Source organism: Ostrea edulis, chromosome 4 (assembly GCF_947568905.1).
Source record: "Ostrea edulis chromosome 4, xbOstEdul1.1, whole genome shotgun sequence".
In the NCBI taxonomy this organism is placed as follows: Eukaryota; Metazoa; Mollusca; class Bivalvia; order Ostreida; family Ostreidae; genus Ostrea; species Ostrea edulis.
Genome location: NC_079167.1, coordinates 30389775 through 30411404, shown reverse-complemented (window position 1 = coordinate 30411404; position 21630 = coordinate 30389775). Strand labels below are relative to the sequence as shown.

General features: G+C 33.6%; 1 protein-coding gene and 1 long non-coding RNA gene across 2 annotated transcripts; both read right to left on the bottom strand.

Annotated features, from left to right (window-relative positions):
- Positions 1–534: 534 nt before the first annotated feature.
- On the bottom strand, positions 535–10774 carry LOC125671740 (ribosomal L1 domain-containing protein 1-like). Its single transcript, XM_048907615.2, has 7 exons — positions 10542–10774; positions 10048–10187; positions 9709–9853; positions 6872–7020; positions 4743–4844; positions 4460–4626; positions 535–1261 (listed from the first exon to the last, which is right to left on the bottom strand). The coding sequence occupies exons 1-7, from the start codon at positions 10575–10577 to the stop codon at positions 582–584; spliced, it is 1419 nt and encodes a 472-aa protein (XP_048763572.2). The 5' UTR covers positions 10578–10774; the 3' UTR covers positions 535–581.
- Positions 10775–13656: 2882 nt separating this feature from the next.
- On the bottom strand, positions 13657–15178 carry LOC125655423 (uncharacterized). Its single transcript, XR_007362743.2, has 2 exons — positions 14922–15178; positions 13657–13989 (listed from the first exon to the last, which is right to left on the bottom strand). It is a non-coding gene; the product is annotated as an uncharacterized LOC125655423 (long non-coding RNA).
- Positions 15179–21630: the final 6452 nt, after the last annotated feature.

Genomic DNA, 21630 nt, shown 5'->3' with positions numbered 1-21630 from the left:
ATCTTACTGAAGCTATGAAGGGTAAACAACCTCTCAATACTTATAATATATTCAGCAATCCGATGCACGTTTATAACAATATTATCAGATCTTTAAAATTCTTTCATACAGCCAATCTTGCCCTTCTAACAATGTTTAAATCTCAGATTATCTCTTTTTTATTAGATACTTTTAATAAACATCATAATTTATGACATTATTGTGTTGAACTTCTTCGGTACACTAGATATTGAAAACAGGCCCACAATCTGGGTTTTAGAATATTCACAAGTCATCTGTGATGCAAGTAAAGATAATTTTACATCAAGCTAAAATAAAAAGGCAATTCCCCATTTTCATTGATAGATTTTGTTTTTTATCATCTTTTTCATTGATAGATTTTGTTTTTTATCATCTTTTTCTCCGATTCCTTTTCAGGAGTTACATCTTGGGGTATATCATCGAATCAAACTGAAGCTGTTCCAGCGCCCTCATTCACTGTAGAAATGAAATCTGGAAACCATTGGCTGTGTGCCATACAAAACAAAAATGAGATAATGAAAGGGATTTTACTGAAACAATGACAGTTTTTGGAGAGCTGTTCAGTTTTTCTTCTGTTTCCTTGCCGGGGTATCTGGGGTCAGTACTTTGACGTTGGACTGCAGCCGTTTCACTTTAGGGGGAGTTATCTCCTTCAGCTTCTTGGCGGCTTTTTCCATAGTAGCACTTTTGGGGGTTTTACCCTGCAACCTCTTCTCCTTGTTTACACTTTTTGGGGTTTTGTCCATTTTCAGAGATTTGGGTGTTTTTGATTTTGATTTCATTACACTTGCTGGTGTCTGCATTGTCTGAACATTTTCATTAGGAGCTTGACTAATTTTAGGAGTATCAGTCTCTCTTTTGACTGAATCAATACCTCTCCGAATTCCAGATTTGGGAGTTTTTTTCTGTGATTTGCTCCCACCTGGAGTGACAACCATCTCCTTTTTCGGTGTCTTGGCTTTCTTCACAATCGGTTCTTCTTCTTGGGAATCGTACTCCACTTTGATTTTCACTTCCTCACCATCAGCAGTACCGTCTTTCTTTGCCCCACTTTTTGTATCTTTATTTCCTGAAGATTTCCTCTTCCTCCTCTTATTTTTCTGAACACCACTCTTCACGATCTTGACCTGACCATCTGCTGTGACCCTGACCTTAGCATTCATTACTGTGGTGATTTCTTCTGTGATAGATGTATTTTTCTTTTTCTGCCTCTCAGGGAACACAACAGAGTCTCCAGCATCTATGAAAAAGCAAAGCATTTTCGTTATTCCTACTCTCCTGTTACAGGAAAATAAAGTAACTTATTTAAACATTGAAGTGGTATTCAAAGGAATTCATGCATATCTCACTTAATTTCTATAATAAATATATATATATATAGGTAAAAAATAAAAATGAAACACGAAGACGTTTAGTAAAGCTTTAGCGCTTTCATTTCAAATCTTCGTGTTTCATTTTTATTTTTTTACCTATACTTTTACCGATCATTGCGAAAAGTAACTATTATCTATCTATCTATCTATCTATCTATATATATATATATATAAAAGGCCCTTGGCCTTAATGTTTATCTGAGTACCGCACAATGAAAAGCCTAAATTAGAAATGTTATGTGTGATGATGGTGAAGTAACATTTTTCATTAATAATCTTGATCATGAAATTAGTATCTACAATGTATAACATTCAACTCACAATACAAATTTCCCAATTTTTGGTCCAACGTCATAACATTTCCAATCAGAAGGGTCCAGTACCCATTCCCAAATAGGAGACATGAAAAACACTTTTAAGTTAAGGTTTTCTCTCCATTCATTTGGGGACCAGGGACAATACACTAGTTTTGTGGTGATTACACTCTAGGTGCTATGCATCAATTTTCACAAAATTGGTCCAGTAGGATTCAAGTAGAAGTTGAAAATGATGAATACGCAAAAACATAACATCATTACGTGTCGTATTTCATATCATAAAGAAGCAAGAAGCAAACTCAACAAAACAAGAACTAAATATCAACTCTGACCAAAAAAATATCGGCCAATTTTAGGACTAAAATCACGAAAATTTAGGGCAAAACTTAGGAATTTCATAACTAAATTAGGACAGTATCAGACATTTAAATGGTCTTACTTTTGCAATTTTGACAATAAAGAAACTCACAAAAAATACTCTCCATGCAGCTATTATTGGTTATAACCTTAATAGTCATATCTTTGTCACAAAGTCACAACCAATGAACAGTGTGACACATGGATTCACAGGTCAAATTCAGTTTGATTGCATTATTCAAAATTGCTAGAATAGAAATATATTTTTAAAAAAAAGGAACTGACAGAGAAAATTAGGGTTTTTTTTTTTTTTTTTTTTTTAGGACTTCCCATTTAACATTTTTAAAGAAATTTTAGAAAAACTAAAAACAAATTATGATTTTTTAGGAACTTTAGGGCTGATGGACAGCCTGCATCAAACAAAATGCATAAATTGCACTAAAATGGGAATGATTATCTTCTCATTTGTTATTGGTGACTGTTAATGCTGATTTAATGATCACGAACATCCATTTTACCTGTTCTGCTAATGTGTTGCCGGTAAAACTCAGTTTGCGACTGTTAAAAAAGCATCAATGGTTACGAATAAGAAATGAGGAGAGAGTTATTCCCTATCAACACACAGTCCTGGGTTGTAATAGGTGGCCCGAGTGTACTCAGGTGATTTCAAAATACAAAAAAATAAGTACTGGTATTATTCAGAAATAAAGTCAAGGTGGAGTAGAAGGCAAAAAGGTAATTTTAAGACATTTTCTGAGAAAAATCCTTAAATTGGTGGATTCGGCAAATGGGGTGAAGACTTTCCCAGCTATTTCTAGTGCTATGATGAGGTCAATAGGGCATGGATATTGTCGCAAGTGCAAGTTGGTATAAATCTAGCAGATGTTTCAGAAAGCATTGATACTGACCATTCATTATGAAGATATGGTAAATGAAATTTCTACTTGCCAATTCAACTTGAAGCATTGTACATTCAGATTTGCTTTATTGTTTATCATGTATGACTTTACATCCATCTGCTAATTTTCAGCATTAGCCCAGTAAAATTGATTGAAAGTAATTATATAGTTTGTTGTGTTTCATCTGTTTTAAATAAAAAATTGTATGTAACATATACATTAATTATCTCATTTATTCATATGAAATATCTAAAATAATGAAGTGTGTACCAGTCCAAGATTTAGAACCTGCTCATTCCTAAAAACGCGTTTTATATCAGAGTTATCTTTCTTTGCCCTTGCTTTATTCTTAGGCCTTGGATGGAACGATTCAGTATAATGGGTAAGGCTAGCAAATTAAGGTATTCCAAATATAATGAAAGGATAATGAACAATTTTGAAGGATTTAGATCAACATAAAAGTTTATTGTTAAATAATGATGAAAGCAAAGCAGATGAAATTCACATTACTGGTAAACGATTAGAAGCTGACCTTTTGCATTTAAGACTTTTTGGAAGAGTTCTCTGCCCTTTATAAAAATAAGAAAAATCTAATTTTCTAAAAATCTGTGGTCAATGATTAATTTTATTTCATATTTTCATAAAAAGAAGTGTATGCAACTTTCTACCAAGAGATTAGTATGAAAATATAGTTTGTTTTTAAAATATTATAATAAAACATGCTTTTCCCATATACTTCAATGTTAAATTCTAGGTGAAATAAATCAAGCAGTAAACAAAATTTTGAAAATTCCTATGGTGGATTATTTTTATTTGATGAACCCTTCAAAATGATACCATGATTACAAATATTCCACCATCCATTTATTAGATATGAAATATGGTCATTATACATTGAATACCTTAAAGGGACTGGTTCACGATTTTTTATAAAAATATTTTTCATTTTTGATGGTAAACATTGAAAAAAATAACTCGTTTAATGTTGACAGCCAAAAGTTTTACCTTCTGGATGCAAAAATAAAAGCAATACTTTTTAGACTTAAATCTGTGTTTAAATATGTAAACAAAGACTTGAGTCTTTTTATGTAGACAAAGAAGTGAAGTATCAAATTCGTTATATACAGCATCTTGATTTTGTATAGTCACAAATTTTAACTTTTAGACAACACATTTACCCCCAAAATGCTTGAAATGTGAAAAATGTAATAAATCTAGATCGATTTCCATTTATTTTGAAAATTTCGTAAACAATAACATACCACAATCTCTGTTTACAAAACAAACAATAAACTCTCTAAAATGAGCTTCTGTGATAATATATAACTTTAATTTTTATGTGAAATCTTTTAAAACACATTAGACAGTTGATTTTGATCATTATAAGTGAAAAAAGAGATTTTGGGGAAAATCATGAATTGGCCCCTTAACAAATCAGAAAAAAAAGCATCCCTTTTACCGAAAATCAGGGTACTTTAAAGCTTGTAATTACCAACTGTCATGTAGAAAGGAATGGACATAGAGCTTTCAGTTTTAATATGAAGACTTCGGATGTTGTCTGGTCCACCGGGGAATTTCTGTGCCAGTTGATCAACAGCCTTGAGGATGTTTTCCACAATCTGGTCCTTCGTCTGTTCTGAATGACCAATTGTCACCATGCTAACATACAAAAACATAGCGAATAAAATCAATTCACATGCAGAAGGAAACTAAATATGTAGATTAATAAAGCACGAGCTTGTTTACACTAACAATGAAAATACTTATCCACACACCTTGAAGATCCTTTGTTCTTTAGGACACATCTGGTATTGTTGACTGCCTTTGAAATTTCTTCTTTCAAATTTTTAACCTCTAAATTCACTTGAATGGGATTTCTAAAATGAAAATGATTAAAACATAGATAACATTAGATGCATGTGTTTGTGCCCAATTACTGACCTCTTATTCAATAGTTTTAGAAAGGATCTTTGACAAGTTCATCAAAAGGAAATGGGAAATAAACTAAATTTGGCATATAATTTACATGCAACATATTACATTCATCCTGTTAAGAAACCCTACACTTAGAGAAACCCCAAACTTGCTGCAAATTTAGAACATTCTTCTTTACTATTATCGATACTGTATAATTGTTATTTCAGAAGTTTAAGTACACAGGTGACTCTCGATGGCTCGAACTTCGATCTCTCGAAGTTCTCGGTCTCTCGAAGTGAAATCATGGTCCTGATTTTTTTCTCTATACAACAAAGCAAATTTACTATCGATCTCTCGAACGTTCGATCTCTCAAAGTTGTCGATCTCTCAAAGTGAATTTGGGTTCCGAAAACACATTTCATTGTTTTTCACTCTCGATCTCTCGAAGTGGTGGTAGCGTATACCAACCTTTACCCAAGCGTGTAATAATTTCAGCTTGGGCCTTACCTGGATTTTGTTGAATGCTGGAGGTGTAATTAGGTGTTTACATAGTTGAAACATCACTGGTGCTTCTTTGTGGAGGTGACACACTTGAGTATATAATTGGCTAATTGGTCTGTTTACACCTAGCACTGGGGTTTCGGATTGTGATGATTAAAATTATATATAATCCTACTATGAATAAAATCTATAATTTGTTTTGAGGTGACAATGAGAGAGTAAGTTTTATACATAGTTTAGAGATCTACAGATTGTTAAATTTCTCGAGTTTGTTCTTTGTGTAAAGTTACTCTAAAACATCGTTTTACTAATTCGTTAGAATTTTTGTTTTGGGTAAAGCGATATAACATTGTGCTCTGTTTAGTTTGCGATAGTAAAGCGTCATCGGAACATGGTTATGTATGCCTATCTAAGCATGATTAAAGAACAAATAAATACATAAACTTTGAAATGTTTTTATTAATGCAAAATAAGGTTTTTTATTTTCATATCAAAGTACCTGACAAATATGAAGGAAAACATGTCAAAACGATATATCATATGATCTTGTTGGTATACATTTCCGGTTACTGTAAAATCTTAACCATACCGACAGACCTTCAATTTCCGACTTTTCGATCTCTCAATTTCTCGAAGTTTTATCAAGGTCCCTTGAACTTCGAGATATTGAGAGTTACCTGTACACATTTATTATATACCCATCAATGTTTCGTTTTTTGATACTGTTGATTTCACAGAGTGTGATCCGATTTTCCGGATCACCACACTGTGGTTTTCTGATTCCGTATCATTATCCTCTGAAACTGATGACATCACAGTGCATCAGCACAACTTTTATTTTGTGGAAAATATTTACTGCGTCACAAACAAAACTGCATACACCAAACATAATTTTAGTGTATGTCTGTGTTTTTGATAATTTGCATTACATTTGATATTTTATAAATGTGGTTTTGAAAGTACATAAATGGGTATATAATAGATTTATCATTACTACGGTAACTTGATCTGAAGAGTTGGAACATGTCGAGTTGACAGGTGCGGATCATCAGATCAAACTCGATGCTTCGCGCCTCATGTGATCTGATGGTGCGCGTCTGTCAACTCACCGTGACCCGACTCTTCAGATCAAGCTACCGTAGTAATAAATACATTTATTTAATGTATCATTAAATTCCAGACACCATAAAGTGAATGCTGTCATGAAGAAGGCATTTAGATGTGCTCCTGTTCAGCACATAAGTTATAACACATGTCATCATATTTATAATTGTAATTCCTCAAGTGAATTTCACGTAAATCTCATATGAAGTGATGCATATGAAATTTACGTTAGAATATTCAAATGAATTTCAAGTGAACAGAAATCCATGTGAATTTCCTGTGAATTTGACGTGAGGCACATTTGCCTGTACACATTCCCATCTAACTACAATTTACTATGCCATCTGAGTCATCAGTGACAGTCATTGCTTAAACATGTTACCTTTTTCGCCCATAAAAATTCTTTCCAAGAAGAGATGGTAATAGTCTCGCGATGCGCTCATCTGCTAAAAATATGTCAAACTCGTTGGACAGGTTACGCTTGGCTTCGTACGGTTTGTATTCCAACTTCAACGCTTTCACTGGTATAACCTAAACAGAGAGAAAAATAACTTTCGTTCAGAGATATGAACAGATTATAGATATCCTTTATATACATCAATATATTTCATGGAAAATGATATGCACCACACTGTCTTATCATGGTATACCTACATACCAAATATCAAAGGCCTGCCTATGTCAAAAGACAAAAAAGTTATGACCCAGACAAACTTAAATTGTATGAAGAAGACTTTACACTAAAAGAATATGCCCCCTTTCTGAGATGGGTAAGACATAATAACTTTCCTTCAGAGACTGATTATAGATATACATCCATAAATTTCATGGTCCACATGCAACTAAAACTTCCATTGTACATTGATGATAGCATGGCAAAAATTTTCTAATCTTGTAAAAGGTTCATTGAATTTTTTGTTGATGTCATACAAAGAAGCAGTTTTATGACTGACAAAATTTGAACCTGTTTTCTGGTCTTGAATACATTCTTAGATTAATCTGATATTCAGCAATTTCAATGGAAAAAAAAAAAATCAAAAGTGATGAATTTTCCAAAAAACAAATTCCATGAAAAATCTTTTAAAAAATGCTAATTTTCAGACAATTGTCATCTTAAATCCAAGAACAGTCTCAGAGTACCTAAAATCTTGGCTTTTATTGGAGAAAATAAACATTAGATCTGAACGCAATTTGACTTGTCAGTCTACAGCTGAAGTCAGTGGCCATTAGCGGATCAGTGTACAGCCTTTTACGTAATGAAGATATGGTGCACAATGTCCAAATGATGATACATAGAGAAACCATTCCATTCCTTGTTTTATAACAGGATATACACATAGTCATCTTCCTCAAATGCAATCATTTTCTCTGTACAAGGTGATAAGTGTTATTAAAGGGACAAAACTCTTCTAAGTTTCTGTTGTGTTTTTTCATCCATTCAAGCACTATATCATGCATATGAGGAAATATGCATGATCTTAAATACAAAAGACTTCTGAATTGTTTTCAGAACTTCAATGGATGTTGTTGTCTGACTATTACAATGATAAAAAACTTGTTTTAATTTCTAAAATCTTTCAAAACTTAACACCAGGACCCACTTGCATAAAGGTTAGTTAACTTTAACTGACAATTAACTTGCCATTAACTTGAACTATTATATGTTAACTTTCAGTTAAACTTAACTAAATTTTGTGCAACTGGCCCCAGGCTATTAAAACTATCAAATAAGTACATCAAGTCAATTCAAAATGTACAAGACTGAACACCAGTAATTCTCAGTAAGTAGTAATTCTCAGTAATTGTAGTAGTAATTCTCAGTATTGCAGTCACTGAAATAATTCTCAGTATTGTAGTAGAACCAAATGCAAAAACAAGTACTTCAAAAGGTGTTTAATGCTCGGCATCAGGTGTGAATGTCACAGGTCCTCGGAGATGACCTAAAAAACAAATGTCCCATGTCACAGAAGGTGTGGCATGCTAATGAAACCTCACTGCTCAATGGACGTAAGCATCGAGCAAAGGCCTAAAATTTGAAGCCCTTCACCGGTCTTGGTGACGTCTCCATATGAATGAAAAATTCTCAAAAGAGACGTTAACAAGATACAATCAAAAGGTGTTTTAATGTATCATTTGATTTTTAATGGAATAATTAACAAGAGTCACTTAAATTATCTATCCATTTCTGTGCATTAAATCTGTCTATAAATATATATCACCCACACAGTGATTGGGAAGACCATGCGCCCTGCGCCATAGTCCCATTCAGGTGAAATTGGCGCATTAAATTATCTAATCCATGCGCCAAAGTGCGCATTCATTATCGATTGTAACTTACGTTTTTTTTCTCTAGAATGAATTGGGTACGACTTACTTATTTTTGTACTTTCATTTTTAATTCCTATGTATTCTGATACACCAAATCTCATTGGTTGAAGCAATACAAATCAAACTAGATAACCAATAAACTATTTCCTCTTACATCACATCTCATCACGTCTTCTCATGCTTATACTTTAGCTTATAAGTTTCGGAAGTCCAAGGACAGATATAGAAATGACAGAAAGTGGGAAAAAAACAATGAAAAAAAACCCCCAACAACAAGAGACCGTCTTCAAATACCAATGCTGGTAAAAGCAATGATACTGTTGAGAAGGGGACATTGAAACAAAATAGAAACATTTTCAAGAGCAGTGGAAAAGATTGTGGTTATGGTTCAGAGTTTCAATTAAAACAATAATGTTCCAATGCACATTTGCTATTCATTGAAAATGGTCATTCAAAATATGTTGATGGCCCATTAAATATGAAAATGGCCCATTGAAAACTTGAACCGAGGGGCCATAGTCCCATAGGCCATTTTGGCCTTCCCAATCACTGCCCACAGAATCACAATGCAAAACTATAGTTTACGAAATTATTGTACAATCCTATGTATAAAAAAAGGACATTATCATCACTTTCTCTATATGCACTAATCATGCTAATACAAGTTTACTCATAACTCCATCTTCCTGAGTCAAGGGTTTCTGATACGCTCCACTTCATATAAACATGCAGTGGAGCAGATCAGAAATCCTTGACCTGGCAAGAAGAAATGACCAACCCTTCCTCCTGCAATAGATATTGACACATACAGGGGACTCCATCCATGTGTCTGTCAACACAGAAAAACAGGGGGTAAGATTCTGAGGAATCTCTGATCACCTACACACTTACCTTTCTGACACAGTTTACTCCTTTGTCCATCAGCAGGTCTCTAAAATGGTCCTCTGTTAATTCAAACTCACGACTCGTTTTGTCAATGTCTTTAACAAACAGACAAACGTCAGTGTCAGGTGTGAAAAGGCCATGTGGTAGATTCCTGTAAAATTTTAATTTCTTGATTGTCATATTGATTAATTTGATAAAATATTATACAAAATATTCAACATACCAATTGAGCTATAAAATGCTTTGAATAAATAAAGTGAGCAAAAGTAAACTTCATACTTCCCAAGACCTAAGTAGGCTATACAAAAGATTCTTATTTTCAACTGAAATAATGTTACATCTTACATTTTGATGGTCAGTTCTGGCAGGTTTGGGATTTTCTTCATGATAATTACTAATTGAATCTTTTGCCTGTCTTGAAGTATGTCCGATTTCTTATCGGAAACTTTGGACAGCTTCAGTAGGCCTGCAACTGCCTTCTGTACCTGAAATAGTAGCTAGCAGTGTAGTAAATAATTTACCAAGTTCTGTTTGTAAACTAATTTAAAATAAAGTGTATCCATGATCTTTAATTCCTTCATGATTTATAACTAAGCACAACATTTACCAATAACAGAATGGGCATTTAGTGATCATTTGAAAGCTTCACTTGGAGTTGGAAAGTTACAGAGCAAACATCCATTATTATAAATCTTTATATAGTGATTCTTTAAAAGTTTACACCCCCCCCCCCCCCCAATCGTAACATATTTCCGTACCCGAATTTACGCATTACAAATAATATTTGGTTAGGAACATGATAATTGTGTACAAATCTATTTGTCTTAAATATTACTTACCTCAGGTTCAGATATTTCAAGGCGTTTACTTTCCATTTTTTCAATTTTGCCTGGCTATGGATGCATGCAACAGGAAGTGGCATGTGCGAATCACTCGCTTCCGGTCACTCGGACAAAACATTAGTTTGTTTGTTTTCATTCAATAAATTTTTGAAAAGATTAGGCTTGATGAAATATTTCTTAACAATTTTGGATAAATGTTACCGATGCATTATCATTTCTAAAAAAAATCATTAACGCAATAAGTGTAAGTAAAAGAATATCTCGCACAAACTACATTTTTCCGGAATTGACCTTTATAAATTTAATATGTTGACGGTGCTACTGTTTGAGCGAGAGCAGCTTCATGTACATGTACATAATTATCATAACATGAATGAAATTAGGTAGCTGAAACAGCTAGGCCGTTTTAGTTTTCTCCCATGGTTTTATATTATATTTTTATGCTATACAGTGAATATACATTTTATTTCTGCTGCCTTCACTGTGACTTCCTTAACCTTTGATGCACGACTTGTTCTGAACTGTATGCTCTCAGCAGTCGACTGCCTGTACTTTCCTTTTTTCTACTCTCAACCTTTTCAAGTTACTAATTTATGATAAAAATGCCCAAACATTAAACCTTTCAAGTTTGTAAAACTGTGGAAACAGCACTGCCTTGGAACATAAAACGCATTTCAATATAATGATAATTTTAGATAAATCGATAAATTCAACTATTGAGCATGTATATGCGCAGACCCCCCACCCCCACCCCTACCCCCCCCCCACCCCCACCCCCCCCCCCACACACACCACTAGGTAAGTACAATGCGCTCCTATCTAATTTTCAAAAAAATTCATATGATAATCCCCTTGTAGCAATGAGGAATGGTATGTTCCAAATGAGAAAATTAAAACATTTTTTTTTATAATATTGTACATAATCCTAGTTGCAACACAATGATAGTGGCGTCGGTGGCCTAGTGGTTAGGCTGTCAGAATCGACCGAGAGGTCATCGTGATTTGCATTACTGGACATGTTTTAAAAAGGAAATGGACTCAAGCACTTACTATTTTTAGTCGCGAAAAAAAAGCCCAAAGATTTTTTAAAAGATGTTTTCATCGATTTTTTGTATATATTTTTAATAGCACTAATTCAGTATCTGTGATCTCACATATTTTAACACTTTTTAAAAAGTTAGTCTTCCTTTTGTCTTGTTAGAATAATGAATTCCTATTGAGAATTTAGTATTTTAATCAGATTTGTGGTTTGCAATAGATTATAAACCATTTGTATTCGATGCCATATTACGTATACCTATTGTTTACGTATATTCAATATTGTCCCGGTAGTATGACTTTTAAACAAGTACGTATTTAGATCCGCCACTGTCCGTCTTATTATGACGTACGTCGAAACGTAGACATGACGTCACATATCATCTTAGCCTGCCTATTTCGCCTAGGAGACCACAAAATTCAATCTCTACCCAGAGTTATCGTTCCCGCTACGCTTCACTAATACCTCTGTCAACGTATCAAAATGTACAACTAACTTGGCATATCGAACTGTAATGATAATATCTGATCAAATCAAACACTTCTCTGAATTTTTTAAAATCAGAAGATGGTAAATATGAGACACCTGAGCGAATTAGAAGGTTTATATAAATATTCATTCATTCAATAATACTAGTATAATCATGGAATTCGTTGTTTTTGTGAACCTACTTTAAGATTTAAAGCATAAAACTTAAACTTATCAAATTATTATCCATGATACTATAGGTATAGGTAAGTTTTGCCAAGAATCTTGTCATTTAGACGTTGACAGAGGTGTTGTAGCGCAGCGTAATACGCCCTCTGGTGAGAGATTGCACAAGATTAGGATGGAAATCCACATAAGTTCACAATCATATAGCAAACTTCCACCAGAGTTCGTTTGCTCACAAACCAAACTCTTCCACTTAGGCACTTAGGTCTATTCGTAGGCACTGTGACGTAATGAGGCCTCGACGAGGAGTTTGAATCATATAGGGGCTGTAAGTCTCGTTTCTCGTCACTTCCGGTGAAGCGTTTCCGGTGACAAACAAATCCGATTCAGTATATACGAGTATAGAATTGGACCAACTACACGTCCGAAAAACCAATGCTTATGCGTAAATCAGAGAACGCTGTGTACCACAACGATTTGTTATGTTCCTGTTTAACAAGTTGACGTATATTGTCAATGCAGTGGTTCAAGTATCGATGGAGAACAACCAGGTAACTGCAAGTATACGTTCATTTCCATCTTCATGAATGATTATTCGATAATTACGCAATTCATTTGTACTTTTAATTCAACTTACTTCTTCTCTTTTAATTCAAACAACTAGGCCTATTATCGTTAATAATTAGACATACAAATGTACAATGTATCTCAAGTAGATAATTTTATGATGTGGCTAAAATTGAGGGGGGGGGGGGTATGGTTATATTATTGCCATTTACTTCACTGGTTTTTATTATTATTATTTAAGCAATTTGGAAAAAATAGTAATATTAAGATAACTTGATTATGTTTGTAAATATTTAGCAAGAAATTACAGGGGAAGGGGGGGGGGGCAATTCTTGTATAAAGATATAAGGAGGCAAATGCCGGAGAGAGTAATTTCAGTGGTAGAGAATTTGTAGAATGTGTATCTTCTGTACGAGAATAATTGACGCCTCTTTATTGTGGATTCTCTTTTTATAGTCTTCATTGTACATTATATATAAACTTTTTCTTACATTTATAATTCAGGAAGAGAATTTTCTCCCTCAAGTCCAGCCATCCTTACTATCACCTGATACAGGACTAGCTTTTGTGCAATATGCATTATTGTGTTTCGATTGTTTGGACTACAGCCGACTGCATGCAAATTCTCCGGATCATGAAGGACTCTTAGTGGACAAAGAACATTGCAAAGTGATAGAATTTTATTGCTGGAACTTGATTATTTGGAGAACAGCTGACTGCAGAATTATCTGGGATCATAAAGGACTCTGAATGGACACATACCATTAACAGAATTATACTTTCAATATTTTCATTCCTGGATGGATTTAAAATCAACATGTATGATAAAATATACTTAATAAAACAATAACAATCAGTAGTGCATTTTTATTTATACTAAACTATTTGACACACACGTTTTATTTTATTCATAAAGGATTTGCAAAAAATAATAAATGAAGAAAATTATATCAAATTTAAAAAAAAAAAAAACTGCTTAATTCCAGTCGTGGGTTTTGCGGGGATTCTGCTGTGGAGCACATGTTGATCCTGTATTCAAAGTTGAAAAATAAGTGATTGCACCATTAGGTGTTACACAAGTCACTGCTTTGACGGTAAGTCAGCACTTACAGGAACTATATGTCATGGCGTGGTTATCAAGGTGTCCGGGAATATTTCAAGATACTGGTTTCAATGGCATCTAACCTAAATAAAAAAATGAAATAGAAATCATTTTCATGCAATACGTTTCTCTTTATCTCAAGGAAGTTATTGTAAGCCTTAAATCAAAGCCACATTCTTGAATTTAGTTTAAACTAATATTTTTCTATACATAAAACTGTGTTTATACAATTTGAAACTGGTTTAGGGAGAGAGGATAGAAAAATTCAATGCAGATGGAGAAAGTTTGTTTAATAATAATATTCCCAGTAAACAGTGAATACAGTTGTACGAACCTTAAAACATAACATATTACATGAATGTTATCAAATTATAACACTCCCCCCCCCCCCCTCCTTTTCCACAAGTACCAACCGAATCTCAATGAATCCACTTTCTAAAAACAATAATTTATTGTTTTATAATATTAAATACTATCACTTCTTTTTGAAAATTGTGTAAATATTACATTTATCAAGGTTTAGTTGCAATAATGTAGCCCTCTCCGAGTTTATTAGTCTGACCCCCCCCCCTTTTTTTTTTTAAAGGAGAGGGATATATTATTGCAGCTAATCAAGGTCATGCACGCACGACGCCGATAAGAAATCAGTGATGAAGTTTTGTTGTATATGTCATGGAAAGAGTACTATTTAGTAGTGCTACAGCTGCTGTGTCTAGGAATGTTTTTTGTAAAAATTCTCTCTATAGATCGTAAAATCATGCTCCCTCCCCCTATAAACATTTCATTTATACAATTTCAAGCGTGACTGCATGTGACGTATAACTGTATACATTTTGATTTGTGGATTGTAAATAAATACATGTAAATCTGTTTATATTTACTTGAGCGTATATGTAACTAAAGGCTGATGATCGGTATGAAGGCCCTAGATGTGGTAACAAACAAAACCAAGATATTTATATTTATCTAATGGAAATCAAGTTTACTACCGCTATTAGAATGCATTTATACTGACCTGCAAAACTTTCCCCATAACGTCCAATTCTTTCCATCGTCCAAAACAACGATAAAAACTGCAGGATATTTCCAACTTGTATGATTTCATGCAAACCGTAAAGGTTTGTTTGTCACCGGAAATACTCAAATCTCGCGTCATCTCGTTTGCGAGCTTACAGCCCCTATTCCAAGGTGTGACTTTGCGAGATCTCAGCCATTTTTGACAAGGGACTTCTGGGATTGGCGTCAAAAAAATTTTCTTGTTAGAGGTTTGGATTTAGCTCGGATCATTTCCCGCGCTCTAGTCATTAGAGCTCGCAGTACGAGCCAGCGCTTCGCGCTGGCTCGCTATAATAGCGAGCGCAGCGAGCCAGCGCTTCGCGCTGGCTCGTACTGCGAGCTCTAATGACTAGAGCGCGGGAAATAATCCGAGCTAAATCTCAATCTCTAACAAGAATTTTTTTTTGACGCCAATCCCAGAAGTCCCTCGTACAAAATGGCGGATGGTTCGATTCGTAAAATGATAATAAAAAAAAAAATCTTTGAAGTATTACAAACCTTTCTTATTTGAAAGGAAAGGATGAAAATCATATTCTTCCCCCTTTCTTTTTAAAATATTGTCTAAAGAAATGTAAACAGTCACGTCACAACTACCAGGCTACGTCACAACACGCTCGTTGCATTTCCCGCTAAACTGGTTCCTACATTGGCGAGATGACAGTGAACCAGATCAGTTTTCCTTGTTTTCAATGAATCTCACTATTCGCAACTTTAGGACTAGGCTATTGCGCATGCGCTAAATATTGACAACAAATCTAGCTCGAATTTGTTCAGTTTTTGTAAACAAAAGACCAATCGACATGTGTCACAGTATCAGTACGTATTACACACAAAAAACGATTTGCTTTATAAATACATTACAACTTACAACACTCGTAAGGTTATTGAGAATAAATTTACACCAACACCTAATGATAAGCATATAATTTCTTGATGTATTACGGACACACATAATGTTTATATATGGATAAAAACCATTAAAGATGCTAGTACAAATATTTTACAACGTTTAAATAGTGATAGGGAGGTTCGGTGCAGTGCCAAGGGGGGCACTACTACCCCCCCCCCCCTCCTATTTCAGTTATTATGTGGTACCCGAATCTCAATACTACAGGAGTCTACATGTGTAACAAGTGTATAGAGAAAAGTGCATCACAATGACACACTACTCGTACATACACCATTCTTTATAGAGATCTCAATAGCCTGTAAACTTTACCTACAGTTTTATACTTACCTGTTCAACAATGAGTTACTGCACAATCACGCATAATAAATATTTCAATATTTTTATTTATTCACCAATCAAGAGCCCTCCAGGGGGTGGGAGCATATACAATTTTAACAATTGAACAATATAACTACATGATACAATATACACATGTATACCATATACACATGCTAGAGTTTCTACAATTGACATTAGTCTTGAATTGGCTCATCATAATGCTGATTGAAAATGCACTGTACAACAAGTGTGCTATATGGGTAGTAAAGTAAAACAATATTATAAAATGTTGTCATGAACACAGAGGGTACCCAGGGATGGTGCCTGTGCCAAGTCCATTAGACTGGCAGTCTTGTACCCCAAGAATTCGAGACCGCTTATTTATAGACGTATTTATGATTTCTTTATAGTGAGCCACATCTCGCATATTCTGTTTCAGTATTCTATGGATTTAAAGCAAACCTTCTGAGTAAATTTTTAAAAATTATGTTTCTTACTATTACAAGTTCTAAGATGCCATAGAATGCAATAGATTTATTTCTAATTCAGAGCCCCAACAGGGCATAAGGAGATGTTACATACATAAGGGGGGGGGGGGGGCACACCAAAAGACAGAATTGAAACAGGACAAAAATTACATTGGACAAGAAGGAAGGAGGAGTCACTGCACCTCTTATGGTTATATTTCAAGTAAACGATTGGAGCTGATCTTCAAGCTAAATAACACACAAACATACACACCTATACATAAAGGTGTATACACACACATCTATATATTAAAAATCATTAATACACCAACATTGTTTGCAAGTAATTAGCCATAGGGTTTAAAACGTCTAATCTATATGCAGTAGAAAACTCCATGCTTACTTACTCCGACATGTAAACATAATGGAGCCTGAACCCAAAAGTCATAAATTTCACAACTATAGCATATGACTCATTATAATAATGCAAACAGTTTGCCTCCTTGCTCTCTAGAAGTGAAAAAGGTTTTCGGTGATAAAACATATTTTCAATATATGACTAATTTAACTCCACTCTGGGTCCTAAACCCAGGGTTTATAAATTTCACAGTTTTAGTAGAGGGCTCATTGCTTATTTTAATCTTGCCCAAGGGAGGTAGGGTCAATGAAATTCACATTTTTTGTTCCCCTTAACCCATAGATACTTTATACCAAATTTTGTTAGAACTGGTTCAGCTGTTCAAAAGAAGCTTCAAATGTTCTATTGTTTATAACTGACTGATAAAAACAGATAGCAATAGGTCTCCTGAATGATTCAGGTGACCTAAAAAGTTTAAAGTCCCTTAACTCCGCAACGACGAAGGCAGAAAGACAGTATTGATGGATGGACGTGCAGACAGAATGATTACTCTAGGGCACCTGCCATATGATGGGGACCTATAAATTACTTTGATTTCTATACCGATAAATATGCATGAAAATAAATAGTTTATGTTATATAATATTATTTAAAGAAGTCATTTCTGCCAAATGTATTCTCCTTGATGTATTTTCTACTGAAGATGTGTAACCTTTAAAGGGAGTGATTCATTACTTTCTCCAAAATTTTGTTTCTCACTTTCAATGATCAAAATCTACTGTCTAATGTGTTTAAAAGATTTTACTTAGAAATTAAAGTTTAATACATTATAAAAGAAGCTCATTTTAGAGAGTCTATTATTTTTTTTTTTTTTTTGTAAAAAAAAAGTTGGTGGTATGTTGCTGTTAACAGTTTATGAAATTTTCAAAAGAAATGGATATAGATATAAGTTTATTATATCTTTCACATTTTAAGCATTCTTACAAAATTAATAATTCATAGGTTTGTTTGTATTCATTAAAAGACTCAAGTCTTTGTTTACATAACACATATCTAAGGCTAAAATATTTCTTTTATTCTTGCATTCAGAAGGTCAAAATTTTGGATGTCAACATTAAATGAGTTATGTTTTTAATGGTTAACATAAAAAATGAAAAATATTTCATTCAACAATCGTGAACCCGTCCCTTTAACCCTGTCCATGCTGACTGGTATGCAATGATAACAACTGTTTATTAAATCTGTATAATCAATACATGTTTTAAGTCTTCTCAAAACATCCATTAATCTTGAGAAAATATAAACTCTTTTATTTCACAAAAACCAACAAATTTCCTTGCAGGAGTTGATGCATCAATTTGGTACACATATCGTCTTTTCAGGTACTTTACCCCTGTAAAGGAAATTTGATAATGCTAATTTTGTGTACAAATTTCATTTTTACAAATTCATAGTTCATCATAACAATAAAAGTAAATCTGCAAATAGTGTAAAATCCAAGTGCATGGTAGAGCTAATCTTTATGAGAACTTCATTGGCATAAATAAATTTAATTACATTTTAATAAGGTGTTTTAAGTAAATTACCTTTTCAAGTTGTTTAAGGTAGCTCACTACACTAAAGCTTATACTCTGTATGACACCACGTCACAAGATGGCAATTTAAATGTTTTGTCAAATTATTTGCATCGATCTATTTGTTTGTCTATCATTGTAGCTCAGTGGTTAAAGTATTGGGCTAGTGAACGCAGATCTTGAGTTCAAATCCCCCAGTCTTTTATTCATATGAATATTCATGTGAAATATTTTTTTTTGAAAATCATGTTTTTATCCAAATTTGTATATTTTTTGCCTCTTTGGAATATATACTTATTGTATATCATCATATATTTTATAATTAAATCAATTCGTACTGATTTGAGAAACTATTTCTGGGTGTAGTGAGTCATCTTAAATAGCTATTGTTGGCCTACAGAATTGATCAACTCTGCAATGTATACAAGTTATGTTATAAAATCTTGTGGTTTTCTACTGTCTATCATAATTGAGAAGTGAGTCTGTATGAAAATCACAATGTTATACATCCCTACCAAGTTTCCTGGTAAATGAATCTGATGACTATGTATGTCAGTTTGTCTCCCTGGGCCTCATCAGTCAGAGAAGAGATCAAACTGAGACACCAAAATTGTCAAGGAAATTCCCTGATACCTTCCTGGTTTCAAATATACATTTTCACTACATGTATGTTTTTACAAGTTTTACAGTTGCAAGTAAGGAGATGTCTACACAGATCTATACAGGGTACTTTTTTACATTTCATGTAACAATGTGTTTCAGGACATTTCTGACAATGCGTCACTACTGTATATAAATTTTTCTGTGATTTAAGGGTGAATGTGTTTTCATTAACCTGACAGACTGAGGAATTTTGAATCTCGAAACTACTCTGATGTCGATCCAAAGTCTTCATAATTTCCCCTGAAGGAATATTGAACTTTTTAGCAGCCAAATGTTTGAAATACAAATTATTTTCAATCTGTAGCAGGGTTTCCAGCAGAATGTCTATTCTACGATTTCTTTTTCCTTCAAAGTAAATTGTTTTTAATTGATTGTGAAAGCTTTCCAAAAACATATTTGTATTAACATTGGAATATTCACCTTTCCTGAAACACATTGCCCACTTCTCTTTTCTCAACAAGTAATAATTATTGAAGTATGTCAGTAAATTTGGATTAATGTCAGACAATCTTTGAACCAGAATATCACAATATGTATTCAATAATGTTTCAGTCTTAGCATCCATTGCAGCACATAATAAACAATAAATTTCGGCTTGCTGCTCTGTGTCTTTAACATGCTGCTGAATTTTTAATCGCCAGTTTTTGTGTACATGCCAAATACATAGGAAATGTTCTAAGTTTGATCCATATACATTCTTTGCTGCATTCCAACCAGCATTGTCATCATCTGTCATTAAAATATTTACTTTTGTTTGTGGAGATTTGCTTTTAACAGCATTTAAAAAAACAGAAATAGCTTGTTCATTTTCTTTATTGGAAATACAAAATGCAACAGGATAACCACGTCTAAATTCATCTGGAACTAGAAGGGTTATCAACTTAAATGAATATAAGTTTGTTTTGTGGGTGGAATCCATGCAAAGAATTATGGGTGCATATTTTTCATACATGTCTAGCTGTTGTTTCGTCATTATTGCCAACATAAAGTCTTCCTTAGCCAGTCCAATCTTGCTGTCATCTACATTTTGTTGTTTAAAAATCAGAATGGGATCAAATATTTCTTTCCTTAAAGCATCTACTCGAAGAAATGTCGATGTTGCATCATCACTGTGTCTAATAACAGATGAGTCAATAATCTTTTGCTTTAGATTGTGTATTGTCTTTCTGTCAATCAAATGATAATGTTTCAGGTCTGTCAAGTCATCTCGATTGTTTCTGTCACTAAATTTGTCTCTAACTTTGTCTAAAATTGTATTTATAGGAATTTTTGATGCTAACATAGTTTTTATGTCTGACTTCAAATGATCTGGAATAGGTAAAAATTTACTATCTTCAAAAGTTGTTGAGTGTGTGTGTGATTGTATGTATTTTGCTTTAACTGTTCCATCCTTCTCTACCAAAACTGAAAATCTTGATAAGCATAAACCATCTAATTTACATGAACCCTTTTTTTTCCTCCCTCCTCTTTCTCTCTTTTGTATCACATGCAATTCGCTTCTCCCCATCCCTATGACAAACCAGTGTGTATCTCTCAGAACCATCCTTGTTTACAGTTTTTGGTCTATGCAAAACATATCTTGTGTTTTTGTTTATAGACTCTTCTGTCAAATATTTCTCAAAAGAATCAAGATTTTCAAAGTTCAAATCTTCCACCCTAATGTCTGTATCATGATTATTTATCAAATGACTCACAAGAATTTCAACATGATAAAAATCTAAGTCGCATGATGGAACAATACATGACATTCTTTTACCATTTTCTTTCTCATGTACAGATTTCTTGTGCCTATTCAAATTTGCTTTATCATGGAAAATTTTCATGCAAACTGAACACTGATTTTTCTGATAGATACCACGTTCTACATTTGTAACTTGATCATATGAATGTATTGTCTGTATGTAGTCTGTAGATTTTGTCATGGGAGGATTTTCTAGTATATCAATTGTCTCTCGTCTGTTTGTAGTCTTCAATGAGTTCAATGTATCCAAGTTAAATTTCCTACATGCAGAATGATCAAAATTCCAGCAATAATTACTTTTGAATGCTAATGATATTGGTTCTCTCTGATTGTCTGGCGGTGATGTTTCAGTCACTGTTTCATAATGTCCACCCCCTGCCCTTGTCCAAATCAAATGAATTCTAGAATTTGAATTTCCAAAGTCATGTTCAAGCGTCACAACTTCTGGATTATCCTGATCACCACCAACAGTTACTAATAAGTTGATTCCAAAATACCTAGACATTGCCAAAATTGATTCCTGCCCTGCAAAAGTGCCTAACTGCCTAAGATTATTCAGTTCTTGTTGAATTTCTGGATAAGTCATTTGGTTACCATTAGAATGATAGAAAAACATATGAAAAATATCCAAATTTTG